The following is a 13,048-nucleotide window of genomic DNA, read 5'->3' as shown; positions in this document are numbered from 1 at the left end:
GTTTGGATATTAGGCCTCTGGGTGATTTTATTTGATGTAACGTTCATCCACAGTGTTCATTTATTTTTTTTTTTAAGATTTTATTTATTTATTCATGAGAGACACACAGAGAGAGAGAGGCAGAGACACAGGCAGAGGGAGAATCAGGCTCCATGCACCGGGAGCCTGATGTGGGACTCAATCCCGGGTCTCCAGGATCACGCCCTGGGCTAAACCGCTGAGCCACCAGGGCTGCCCCACAGTGTTCATTTAACTCCCACGGATCTAGCATAGCCTGTGGACGAGAGCCCTGAGCTGGGTGCCGCTGTCTCCTTGCTGATCAGGAGCTCTCGGCCTTGGAGGCAGTAAGACCCACAGGGCAGTCACCTTATGTGTTAAGAGCAGCCCCAAGGCAGGGTGGGAAGAGCCCAGCAAATAATGGCTATGGAGGCCAGAGGATGGAGAGCTCCTGGTGCCAGTCAGGGAAGACTTCCTGGAAGAGGAGGAAGGAGACAGAGTCTGAGTTCTGATCGAGGAGATGGGAGGCCAGTATTTGGGGGCCTGGGAGGTCCTGACTCTTAAGCCCGTCCCTTGGATACGGCACACTTGGGACCGGCTCCCAGGGGGTCACTCATCCCACTCCGTGAGGAGCTAAAGGGAGTCTCCACTCACAGAGGCTGTCCTGAAGGCGGAGGTCCTCAAGGCGCAGGGCATGTCCAGGGCCGAGTTTGCCAACAGGTCTGAGCACTCCCCGGCGTTCCACTATGAGACGGCCGTGAAGCCTGAGATCTACTCCAGGGAGCACACCCTGCCCAGCGAGGATGTCTCCAAGACTGTTTCTCCCGGGTTCGAGGAGCTGCCCAAGGCAGAGACCTCCAAGTCCGAGCTGTCTCTGGGGTCTGATGAGTCGTCCGGGCTCGAGGAGACCTCCATGTCCCAGGCCTTCCCCGGGCCTCGGGAGGAGGCGGAGGCCAAGGGCAGATACTTCCCAGACTGGTGCCTCCACCGGGAGGCCGCAGAGCCGCTGCAGGAGGGGCCTGTCCCCCAGGAGGAGGAGGAGGAAGAGGAGGAGCATCCCCAGCTGTTGGCCCTGGAACTGTTCCCCAGCCTGCACGACCCATTTGCCGAGGTGGAAGCCAAGCTGGCCAGGCTCTCCTCCACGGTGGCTGGGACGGAGGTGCTGCAGGCCGGTGGACCCGAGGTCCCCTCGCAGGTAACTGATGTCACACGGGACACTGTACAGAAACTCAGCAGGCAGAGCTCAGCTGGGGGCACACAGGTCCCTGGGCATGCACAGACGTCCAGCCTCCGCTGCTCTGGCACCAGCCCCACCATCTGTGCAGTGGCTCTGGCTTGGTGGTGGCAGGCTCACGGGGACTGGCCTTCAGGGGTCCGGGAGAGAGCAGCTCTCTCATGCTCCGTAAATCGGCAGGGGAGAGGGATGGAGATAGGAGGCTTCTCCAGGTGGCCACCTGTTCTGCTAGTGGAGGGACACCTACCTGGGAGCTGTGCTGAGTTGCCATGGTTACACCGAGCTTCCAGGCCTGGAGGAGCCCAGGAGGCCTTGGTCAGCCTTCTTGCCCTGGCAGGCTGGGGTCTGCGGGAAGGAAGGCAGCTTCTTTCCAGGCGCCATCCAGAGATCCAGCTGCTTCTCCCCTTTCCACCTTCTTTTATGTTTTAAATTCTCTTCTGCTTCTCTCCCTTTTGTTCTTTCCCTCTGCTTTGCTTCCTTTCCTGTGTGTATGTGTGTGTGTGTGTAAAGAGCACAGGTCTTTGAACCACACAGACCAGGGTTAAACCTCAGCTCTACCCTCACATAGTTGTGTGACCTTGGGCAGTCACCTCTCTGGGCCTTTGGTTCCTCTCTACAAACTGGGGGTGCTGAGCATGATTCATGGGAGGTCATGCAGGCGGCGCTCCCAGAGCACACTTCTCCCCGGTTCTCTCAGTTCTCTCTTCCCTGTCCTCTCCTCTCCTCGCCCCTGCTCCCCACGGGTCCCCTCAGCGGTGACAGGCAGGAGGAGGTGGTGGCCCTGGGGCTTGGGGCACTGAAGGGGGGGAGGACAGGGAGCGGAGGATGATTCCGGCCCACTGTCCCTCTTCCTCCCCACCCGCCGGCCTCTCTCCCACAAGCACCCTTCCCTGACCGATCTGCTGGGGCCTGGTATTGATGTCACTGGGTCTGAAGCTGAGACAACTGCCTGCCTCCTGCCCAAGACTGTGAGTTCCTCCCCCGGGCCAGACCCTCGGGTCGAGGGAGGAGTTCCCAGGAGCCTGGGTCTTCCTGTAACACTTGGGGCCTCCATGTCTTCTTCCACGAAATGGGCCGACGGCCCCAATTTATCTGAGTTGGCCTGTTGCAAAGCATTATTATTACTTCTTATTATTGATGTGATTGAGAGGCCACTATTCAGCAATATTCAGACTTTCCTTGGCCTTGGAAGCCTGTTGAAAGCATGGAGGCCCAGCGTGTGCTGAGGGTGAGGGCAACAGGGCAGGGGCTGGGGTCCCCGAGGTGCTGGCAGGGAAGCCCTGGGGTCCTGTGAGAGCCCCTTCCTCTTCTCTTCTGCTTAAGAAAGCACAACAGGCCACAGGGAACGGGAGAAGGGCTCTAAATCCACCCACATGTGTGGAGAGAGAACTACGTGCCAGCCTCTGGACTGGATCACGGGGTAGGAGCTGGCACCCTCGAGGCTCTCAGTAGATGGGAGATGGGGTGGCCAGGGGCAGCCTGGCTGTCAGGTGACACTGAGATGGGCCCCAAGCAGGGAGAAGGGGCCGTGGCCGAGCATCAGGCTGGGGGTGGCACGGGCCGAAGTCTCATGGCTGGGAGGGTCTGGACTTTCTCAGCAATGGACCAACGAGGCCAGAGAAGCAGCAGGGTGGACGGGGTGCGGGCAGGGGAGGCAGGGGGAGGCAGGGAGGGCCCGAAGGCCGCGGGAGAAGCTGGATTTTACCGCACACGCACTGGGAATCCATGAAAGGGTTCTGATCAGGAAAGGGACGCGAGTGGTTTCTATTTGGAGAGAATTGCCGTAGCTGCCGTGGGAGCCTGGGTGCCCAGGGGCAGGAGAGCAAGACGGAAACTCTTTGGGGGTGTTGGAGGAAATGGTGGAGGTGGGAAGCTGATTGGGTGCATTTTTGTAGAACTGGGTGCCTTCAAGGCAGAAGTGACCCGTCCAGGCCGCGAGGGGCCCGGATGCTGCTGTCGGGGATGGAGGCTCCGTGAGCTCCTGTCCGGGGGGCCCGGCCTCTCCGCCTCCACCTTGGTTTCTCTCTGCACACAGGAGGCTGGTCAGGGCCCCGAAGTGGCGGCCCAGGCCGCGGTGGCCTTGGAGCCTCCGCCTGAGCCCTTGCTGGCCGTGACAAGCGTGAGAAGGGACAGTGTGGGTGTGGAGGTGGCGGTGCTGACCGACGAGCTGCTCCCCGTCGTGGACCAGGAGCGGGTGCTGGCCCGGTGAGTGCTGGGGCTCGGGGCGGGTGGGACCCCGGGGCAGGGCAGGAGGGCGCTGTGTCCTGGGCACAGCAGCGGGGGTGTCCACAGATTTTCCACTGAACCTCCACTCTCTCCCCTCCTGATGAGGCCCAAGAGGCCCTGATCCGCTCCAGGAGCCGGGGGGACGGTGCTAGTCAGCCGGGTGGCCAGGGCGCTGCTCGGGGAACCGTGCCCCCAGCCCCTCCAGCATCTGCTGGGGGAGCAGCCGCTCCGGGAGAGAGGGAAGGGACTGTTGTCTGCCTGGCATTCGCAGGACTCCCAGGGCAGATGGTGCAGGCTCCCCTCGGCTCCCGGCGAGCCTGCAGTGCCCCCACCCCGGGTGTGAGACCTGCTCGCCCTAGGGACCAGGCTCCCCGACCCCCTCAGAGGCTGCCCGCCTGGGGAGCTGGGCTTTCTTCACTCTGTGCAAGTCACTTAACATTCCTGAACCTTGATTCTTATTCCCGTAAATGGGAATAACGTGAGGCCCACCTCTGTGACAGCCCCTGGCCGGCGGGTCAGCCGCCTCCAAGCCGTGGTAAACTCAGTCCCACAGGCCACAGTTCACGTGTGAACTGAGCAGGGACTATTGCCAGAAACCAGGATGCAAGGATGAGTGAGCTGCCCCGCTGGCCTTCCAGGGCCCACAGTCTGAGGGGAGGCAGCTACCCAGGCCCAGGGAGGACCAGCCTCCGTAGCCTGAGAAGCCAGTGGGTTGTGCAGTCGACTGTCTGGGCTCCCATCCGCCTCCACCCTACCTACCTCTACCACCTGGGCCAACTCTAAAGCTCCCTGTGCCTTAACTTCTCATCTACAAAACGGGTGATAATAAGAGCTCCAGGGATCCCTGGGTGGCGCAGTGGTTTAGTGCCGGTCTTTGGCCCAGGGCGCGACCCTGGAGACCCGGGATCGAATCCCACGTCAGGCTCCCGGTGCATGGAGCCTGCTTCTCCCTCTGCCTGTGTCTCTGCCTCTCTCTCTCTCTGTGACTGTCATAAATAAATAAAAAAAAAAATTAAAAAAAAAATAAGAGCTCCAGCTTGAGAAGCTCGTCGTGAGGGTCAAGTGAGACCATGCCTGCCGAGCGCCAGGCACCGAGAGAACTCTGGGCCCACGTGGCCGTGTTCAGGGGGTGGTCAGGAGCACGGGCAGGGAAGGCTTTGCAGAGGCCTCCACTTTCCGTGTCTCGTGGTAGCTTTGCTCAGCTCTACCTGAATGCATTTTGCAGGACAGATGCCCCAGGTGGCCTCTGAGATACAGGGGGCACAGCCTGGCTGCTGGGAGAACAAGCAGCTTGGAGCACTGGAGTGAGCCGGGTGGGGGGCTGCAGAGGGAGGGGGTGAGGTACGGTGCCCCGGTGCACTGCACAGCCTCCCCCCCCAGGGCTGCTCTGGTCACGCAGGGTGTGGGGACCCTTGGCTCTGGGAGGCCCGTGCTGGCAGGTGGCAGGTGGCGGGCGGGCTCTGGGCCCGTCCTGTTGTGTCAATGAGCTCACAGGCTTGCTCAGAGCCCCGATCCTGACCCCAGCCAGAGGCCTCCCCTTTCCAAGCCTGCGTCCACGTCTGTGAGGGGTTGTCGCAAGGACCCCACGACATCCTTCTGGACACCAAGCGCACAGTGACAGCCAGATGCTGTCACGTGTGCCTTCTTCTCTGCGCTGGCAGCCTGCAGCTGTTGGAGCAGCAGGTGGTTGGAGGGGAGCAGGCCAAGAACAAGGACCTGAAGGAAAAGCACAAGCGGCGGAAGCGGTACGCGGACGAGCGCAAGAAGCAGCTGGTGGCGGCCTTGCAGAACTCGGACGAGGACGGCGGGGACTGGGTGCTGCTCAACGTCTACGACTCCCTCCAGGAGGAGGTGTGGGCCAAGAGCAAGCTGCTGGAGAAGATGCAGAGGAAGGTGAGGCCTCAGCCCACCCTGCACCCCCCGCACCCCCCCATGCCCAGGTGCATTCATTGTTCCGCGCCGGCATCTAGTCAGCGCCTGCTGTGTGCCATGCTGGCCCTGGAGGCAGTCACAGTGACAGACGTATCTGCTGTGCAGGGAGCGTGTATGTGACAAATAGCACAGCGGAGAAATAAGCGACGGTGCCAGAGACTGCTGTGAAGGGAATCCTAGAGGAGGATGGTGATGGAGGAGAGACGTTAGGGTTTGAAGGCCACGGCCAAGAAAGAGTTCTTGAGACGTCTTGGGTGCAAGAAGGTGGTTTTATTAAGGCACGGGGACAGGACCCACAGGCAGGAGGAGCTGCGCGGGGCTCATGAGGAGTGGCCCATTCTACACTCGAAGTGGGAGGGGGTTAGGGAGACCGTGCGGGGCTCTAAGGAATTTTGGCAGCGACGTTTCCAGGACCTGGAGGGGCCTGGCTGTTGTTGGGAGAGGTCATTCACGACTGTGTAACAAAACCCGAGTCCCGAGACCCTTCCGGTGTATGTCGCTGGGGCATATGCTTGGGGGATGACTGCCAACAGGATCTTGGCCGGGATAGAGATAAAGGAAGTTTCCAAAGGCATTTTTATGTGTTAAAGTAGATCATAGTATCCCGGGGTCGGGGGAGCGGGCTGAGATTGCCTCTCGCCCTTAGCCAAGTGTCACCATCAAGGCGGCTGAGTCCCTAGGGGAATGTCCCTCGGCCTCTTTCGAGGACTTGTCAGTGGGCTGCAGGCAGTAAGGAAATTCGATAATTTTTTTCTGCCTTTGTTTCCCACATCAGTGGCTTTATTTTTTGTTTTTTCATTTTGATTTAAGTATACACATGTGCACATCACAAGTGTGCAACTTAACTCACTTGCACGGAGTGCACGCTCCCATGACACTGGCACCCACATTGGGGGACTGAGAGTTAACAGAACCCCAGAAGTTCCCAGGGCCACCTGGGGGGGTACAGGGAGGTCCTCCCGGAGGAGGCGGTGACTTCTGTGGTGGGATCTGAACCTCAGGAAAGGCGGGGCCAGGTCATGCGTGACCTGAAGGAAGAGCCTCCGGGCCCAGGGAGGGGCTGGTGCTGAGTGTGAGGTTAGTGGCACCAGGAGCGGAAGGGAGGCAGTGTGACAGAGCGTGGGGAGTGAGGACAAGACAGAGGAGGAGCTGCCATCCGCTTCCCTGGGGGCTCTGGGCCCCACATGTCCCCCTTGCCTGGCCGCAGGGCACCCCTTGTCCCTGCCTGACGCTGTCAACCCAAGCATCTCGCCAAAGCAGAAGTTGATGCTTTTTCCTCTTTGAACCTCTGTCATGTTTACATTTTCTTGGATATTTTCGTGCTTTTTCTTAATACCCCTTTTTTTAAAAAATTTTTATTTATTTATGATAGTCACAGGGAGAGAGAGGGGCAGAGACATAGGCAGAGGGAGAAGCAGGCTCCATGCACCGGGAGCGCGATGTGGGATTCGATCCCGAGTCTCCAGGATCGCACCCCGGGCCAAAGGCAGGCGCCAAACCGCTGCGCCACCCAGGGATCCCTTAATACCCCTTTTTATGTTTTCAGCCAAATTTGTTCTTCCCGAGACGTCTTCTAATGTGGTCTACGCACCTAAGTCTGAAAAAGAATTATTTCTGGAGTTCCGTTAAGGTCCCAGTTTACATCTCTTTTATTTCTGTCCATTTCCACTTTAAGGCTTTTGGATTGCTGATTTGAAATGTTCCTACGTGTGAATTTAAGGAAATTGTAATCACATCGGGATGTTGGGGGTACGCTTTGGTTCTGCGTGCTCGTGCTTTGGGGAGAATTTTCTTCTGCTGAAGTGTTTTGATTTTCATTTCCTGGTTCTTAGAGTAGCTTTGATTAGCTACTTCTGCTCTTTTCTGTTCTTTTGTTGTTGTTGTTCATTTTTTAAAAAAGATTTTTATTTATTCATTTGAGAGAGACACAGAGATAGAGCACGAGCTGAGGGAGGAGCAGAGGGAGAGGGAAAAGCTGGCTCCCCGCTGAGCAGGACCCCAGGATCATGACCCGAGCTGAAGGCAGATGCTTAACCGGCTGAGCCACCCAGGCGCCCCTCTTTTCTGTTTATTTTGCAGTGTCTTGTGTTTCTGCATTTTCAGTACCGGCTGAAAGCAGAGGTGAAGGTTTGGACGGCTGGCTGGGTTTGCTCAGTCCACAGCATGCTCTTCTGTTCATATAGGGAAGTGCAGTGTTAAATAGACTGTCCCCTACTGCTGTGTACTTAGCATATCACCACAAATGGAGTTGCCTAAAATAACACACATTTCTTATCTCACAGTTCTGTGGGTCGGGGTCCAGCTCCAACATGGTTGGTTCCTCTGCTTTGAATTCCAGAGGGCTGGAACCAAGGTGCAGGCAGGGCTGCGTTTCCTTCAGAGGTTCTGGTGAAGAATCCATGTCCAGGGCCATTCGGGTTGTTGACAGGATCCAGTTCTATGTGGTTGTAGGACTGAGGTTCCCAAGTCCCTGCAGGCTGTCTGCTGGGGTTCGTTCTGTTTCTAGAGGCCGCCTACCTTTTTCGGCTCATGACCCCCCTCAAAGACTGCCAGGGCCAGCCGCTCCTAGGCTTCAGCTCTCTGACTCGACTCCTGTCTCCTTCCTCTGAAGCATCTCTTCTAATGCCTGTCCTCTGCCTGGCTCTCTGCTCCCCTCTGTAAAGCCTGTGTGGTTACACTGGGCTCACCAGATGATCCAGGATAATCTCCCCCATTTTAAAGCCAACAGATTAATAACTTCAATTCCATTTGCAAAGTCCTTTTTGCTGTGTAAGGGAACATAGTCACAGGCACATACCAAGGGGTGGAAATCATAGGGGTCAAGACCTTCCTTCCAAATTTTGTTCTCACTTTTGGGTTCTCTCTCTCTCTCTAGGTGGGAGGGTTCGGTGTGTCCTTTGTGATTTTCTCTTGTTTCTTTTTTAAAAAATATTTATTTGAGAGAGAAAGAGAGAATGACCAGGGGGGAGAGACAGAGGGAAAGGGAGAAGCAGACTCCCCTCTGAGCAGGGCCTGAGGACGGGCTCAGTCACAGGACTCTGGGATCATGACCTGAGCTGAAGGCAGACGCTTAACCACCTGAGCCACCCAGGTGCCCTGTGATTTTCTTTTGTTTCTGTAGGACTTTTTATTTTGCACCTCAAGAGGTCTCCCACATCTAAACACCCCCCAGAAGCAGTGCCTTGCAGAGACTAACCCCTCGGTCTCTATAGAGACTTGCAGAGAAAGGTTCATCTTGGAGAGAGTGACTCACATTCCAGTCTCTTCCATTGGTTTCACAGTATCAGATCTGTTGTCAGTATTTTCCCACTCAGAGTGAGGCTTTCTCTCTTGGGGAGGGATTTTATCTGCTTCCAGCACCTTGCCCTTGCCCTTCCACCCTTTCCTGGGTGCTTTCCACTCATCCCCGCTGTGGGGCAGGCCCACCAGTCTGCTGGACTTCTGGTATTTAGGACCTGCTGGTGGAGGCTGAGCGGAGGGTGGTTTCGTTTTCTCTCACTGTTTTATGTGTTGTTTTAGAGGGTCTCCCTGGAGGGATTCAGATATGGGTAGCTTCCATTATCGCCAGGTATCTAGAACTTTGTTTATTTATTTGAGAGAGAGAGAGAGAGAGAGAGAGCACAAGCAGCGAGGAGGGGCAGAGGGAGAGGGAGAAGCAGACTCCCCACTGAGCAGGGTGTCTGACAACAAGGGGCTCAATTCCAGGACCCTGAGATCATGACCTGAGCCGAAGGCAGACACTTAACTGACTGAGCCACCCAGGCACCCCAGCTTTAGTTTTTGAATATAAGCAAATATGTGTGTGTGGACAAATCCGCCATCCACACATGTACATACGTGTATATACCATCTCCCTTCTTAGATCAAAGTAGCTACAAACACACTTTCCTCTGCCTAGACTTTTTTCACATAACGATATGTCCTGGAGGTCACTGGGTAGCAGTCTCTAGAAGTAGTCCTCATTCCTTTTTATAGCCACGTGTTGCTCCATCGTGGGGTGTGTCATTGTTTATTCCAGCAGCTCTCTCTCTCTCTCTCTTTTCTTAAGTAGATTCCACACCCAGCATGGAGCCCAATGCGGGGCTTGGACTCCCAACCCTGAACAAGACCTGAGCTGAGATCAAGAGTGGGACACTTAACCACTGGGCCACCCAGACGCCTCTCCAGGAGCTCTCTCCTGATGGGCATTTGGGTTGTCTCCAGGCTTTTGCTATGATAAAGAGCTCTGTAGTGAATAATCTGTGCACGCTACTTTTAGATTTGGGGTGGGTTTCTTTAGAATTGATTCCTCCAGCTGGGACTGCTGAGACAGAGTGAATGCCTATGTGATTTGGATAGCTGTTGCCAACTTCTCCCTGGGTGGGGGTGGGGGGGCTGAGGGGAATCCTTTTGCATTTCCATCAGCATGTATGAGTGTGCTTTCTTATAGCCTCGCCAGGTTGCATTTTTCTTACTGTTGAGAAGGCTGAGACATTTTTTCATGTTTTAGGGATGACTGCACTTCTTTCCCTCTGAACTGGGTTCACATCTTTTGCCCATTTTTCTGTAAGGTGGTGCTTCCTCTCCTTTCCCCACTTGTAGAAACCTTAACATCATGAGTATTGTAACTAATATTAGGAATATCAATATTCCTTGGTGTGTGACCTGTTTATCTGTGAAAGATATTGAAAATATTTCTATTTCACTTGCATTTGTCTTTTTACTATGCTTTATGGTATTTTTGCTAGACAAAAGAATTTTTTTATTTTGTCAAATTATCAACTTTTTATCATTGCATGTAGATTTGTAGTCACAGTTGAGAAAGTTCATTTATGTTTCCTTCTAGAACTTGTATAGTTACTTTCTTTTTTATTATTCATTTATACTAAAAAAGTATAAAGAGAGAGAGAGTGAGTGGGGTGAGGGATAGAGGGAGTGGGAGAGAGAGAATCTCAAGCAGACTCCCCATGAGTGAAGAGCCGAAGATGGGGCTCGATCTCACAACTCTGAGATCATGACCTGAACTGAAATCAGGAGTCAATGCTTAACTGAATGAGTCCCCAGACAGCCCATCTTTATTTCTTTTTACATTAAATTTGATCCACTTGGAATTTATCCTGGTGCATGTGTGGGGAGCTGATTCAATTTTATCTGTTCCACATGGCTCTCCTTGTTTCCTAGGAGAAACTTTTTGTTTTCAAAAAGTCCATTTATTCTTCACTAACTTCAGCTGTTGCCTTTATTGTAAGCTAAAGTTCTATAATCATTTAGAGATGTATTTCTGATTTTTCTACTAATTTCACTTGCTCTATTCATGTACCAGTGCCAACCACTTTATTTGATATTCAGGGACTTTGTTTTTTTTGTTTGTTTGTTTGTTTGTTTTTTGTTTTTTCAGGAGGAAAGATATACACTTTTTATCTGATGTTAATATTTTTACATCATATGGGGGTCTCAAGAGAAGGAAGTGAAAACCCTAAAGAGATAGACCTGGAGGCTTATATACTATTTTAACAAAGGGCCATAAACTTGTGGTGAAGTGTCAAAAGAAAAGTATTTTGAGCTTCTAGGGGCAGCAAATTGTGGGAAGGTAAAATATATGGGGAAAATTAATGCAAGATAAGTGTTCTTTAAAAGGTTTATTATGCAGATTCTTCTTGATGCTGTCACTGGGATGATAAATCTAGCATCATTTCCAGTGATTAAGAGCAGTTCCACCCCTCTTGTTGAGAGAAGGGAGGGGGAATACCTTCACAAAGAGAAATTTATGCCCTTTATGCCCTGCTTTTAGGCAAATGGGGGAGGGTAAAGAACTTTTTTCTGTGTCTGCTGTTTCTCAGTTGCCTTCAGCTCAAAGTAATTCTTATGCCAAAGTGGAATATTTTGGGGTACCATATTCTGATCCCTTTCACCCCTCAGTGGCAACCCTTAATCAATAGGAACCTAGAAGCTAACAGACAAATGCCCTAGATGCCCTCCTAGGAGGCATTGTGTAAGGTTTTTCATTGAAACCAGTGGAATCTAGCTCCCACTGCCTTCAGCAATGACTTATATAAAACACCTTTAGAGTGATTCTCACTTTTGTCTTTTCCTTACCAAGTTTCCTGGCTTCATTTTCCATGTAAATTACTGTCTTTAAATTCTCTATTAGCCTTTGTTTTTAGGGAAATCCAAATCAAGACAATCTTCTTGATTTTACTTCTTCTGATCAGGGGACTTTGTAATATGTTTTATAATTTCATAGGGCTAATCTTCTGTCAATGATCTTCTATTCCAGGTTTTCTGTATATTCTTACTTGTCTGTTTGTTTTTTTTTTTTCCCCAAAATGCGTTATATAAATGACTGGGCTCTAGGGCAACAGTAAAAAGGGGAGAGAAGTACAGAAAAAAAAATTCGTGGAATTTTTTGGGGAATCACATTATATCTATACATTAACTTGAAGGTATTGATACCCTCATGAGCCTGGATTTTTCTGTCCAGGATCGTGGTATATCTTCTGTTAGTTCAGATCAATGTTGGTGTCACTCAAGAATATTTTATAAATTTCCCCCCATCGGCTTTGAACATATCTTGTTAATTTCACACCTAGGTATATGATTTTATTTGCTTTCTTCTGTGGGGTATCCTGTTCCATTGTGTCTTCTCACTAAGTTTTATTTGTAAAATGAAGACTATTAGCTTTAAAAATATTTTTTAAAAGATTTTATTTATTTATTCATGAGAGACAGAGAGAGAGAGAGAGAGAGAGAGAGAGAGAGAGAGAGAGGCAGAGATACAGCAGAGGGAGAAGCAGGCTCCATCCAGGGAGCCCGACTTGGGACTCGATCCTGGGTCTCCAGGATCAGGCCCTGGGCTGAAGGCAGCGCTAAACCTCTGAGCCACCTGGGCTGCCCTAAAAAATATTTTTTAAAAATTGTGAAATAGAAGGGAACACTTCTTAACTTATTCTATGGGGCCAATATCACCTGATACCAAAACCATACAAAGACATAACAAGAAAACTATAGACTAATGTTTTTTATGAATACCAACACAAAATGCTCCACAAAATACTAGCAAACCAAATCTATATCATGCCACAGTGGGATTTATCCTAGGAATGCAGGGTTGGTTTAGTATCCCAAAATCAATTAATCCAATATACCATTTCAATAGAATAACGGACAGAACTCACATGATCATCTTAATAGATGCAGAAAAAGTTTTTGAAAAAATTTAATGCCTGTAGTGATAAAAACACCCAGGAAACTAGGAATAGAAGGGAGCTTCTTCATTCTGATAAAAGGCATCTATGACATGTCATACTTAATGGTGAAAGATTGAATGCTTTCTCTCTAAGAGAAGAAACAAGACAAGAATGTCTGCTCTCACCACTTCTATTCAACACTGGGCTGGAGCTTCTAGCTAGGGCAGTTAGGTAAGAAAGTGAAATAAAAGGCATTGAGATTGGAAAGGAATAGGTAAAACTATTTCTATTTGAAGACGACATGATCTTTTATGTAGAAGATCCTAAGGAATCCACTAAAAACAAAACAAAACAAAACCCAAACCCTAACTACGAGAATCAATTAACAACTTCCGCAAGGTTGTAGGATACAAGATCAATAAGCAGAAAACAATTTTATTTCTACATACTTGCAATGAACAATCCACAAATAAAATTAAGAAAACAATTCCAT

General features: G+C 51.5%; 1 protein-coding gene across 1 annotated transcript in view; it reads left to right on the top strand.

Moving 5' to 3' along the window:
• Nucleotides 1-13,048, top strand: part of KIF17 (kinesin family member 17) — a 43,485-nt gene that overhangs the window by 21,877 nt on the left and 8,560 nt on the right. The window contains exons 8-11 of the mRNA XM_055331755.1: nucleotides 654-1,216; nucleotides 2,113-2,199; nucleotides 3,267-3,436; nucleotides 5,119-5,350. Coding sequence (XP_055187730.1) covers nucleotides 654-1,216; nucleotides 2,113-2,199; nucleotides 3,267-3,436; nucleotides 5,119-5,350 — 1,052 coding nt within the window. The remainder of the gene's footprint in view (nucleotides 1-653; nucleotides 1,217-2,112; nucleotides 2,200-3,266; nucleotides 3,437-5,118; nucleotides 5,351-13,048) is intronic.

The sequence above is a fragment of the Nyctereutes procyonoides genome, unplaced genomic scaffold (genome assembly GCF_905146905.1).
Source record: "Nyctereutes procyonoides isolate TBG_1078 unplaced genomic scaffold, NYPRO_anot_genome, whole genome shotgun sequence".
NCBI lineage: Eukaryota > Metazoa > Chordata > Mammalia > Carnivora > Canidae > Nyctereutes > Nyctereutes procyonoides.
Note: the sequence above shows the minus strand (reverse complement) of the source record. Positions and strands in the feature narration are given on the sequence as shown.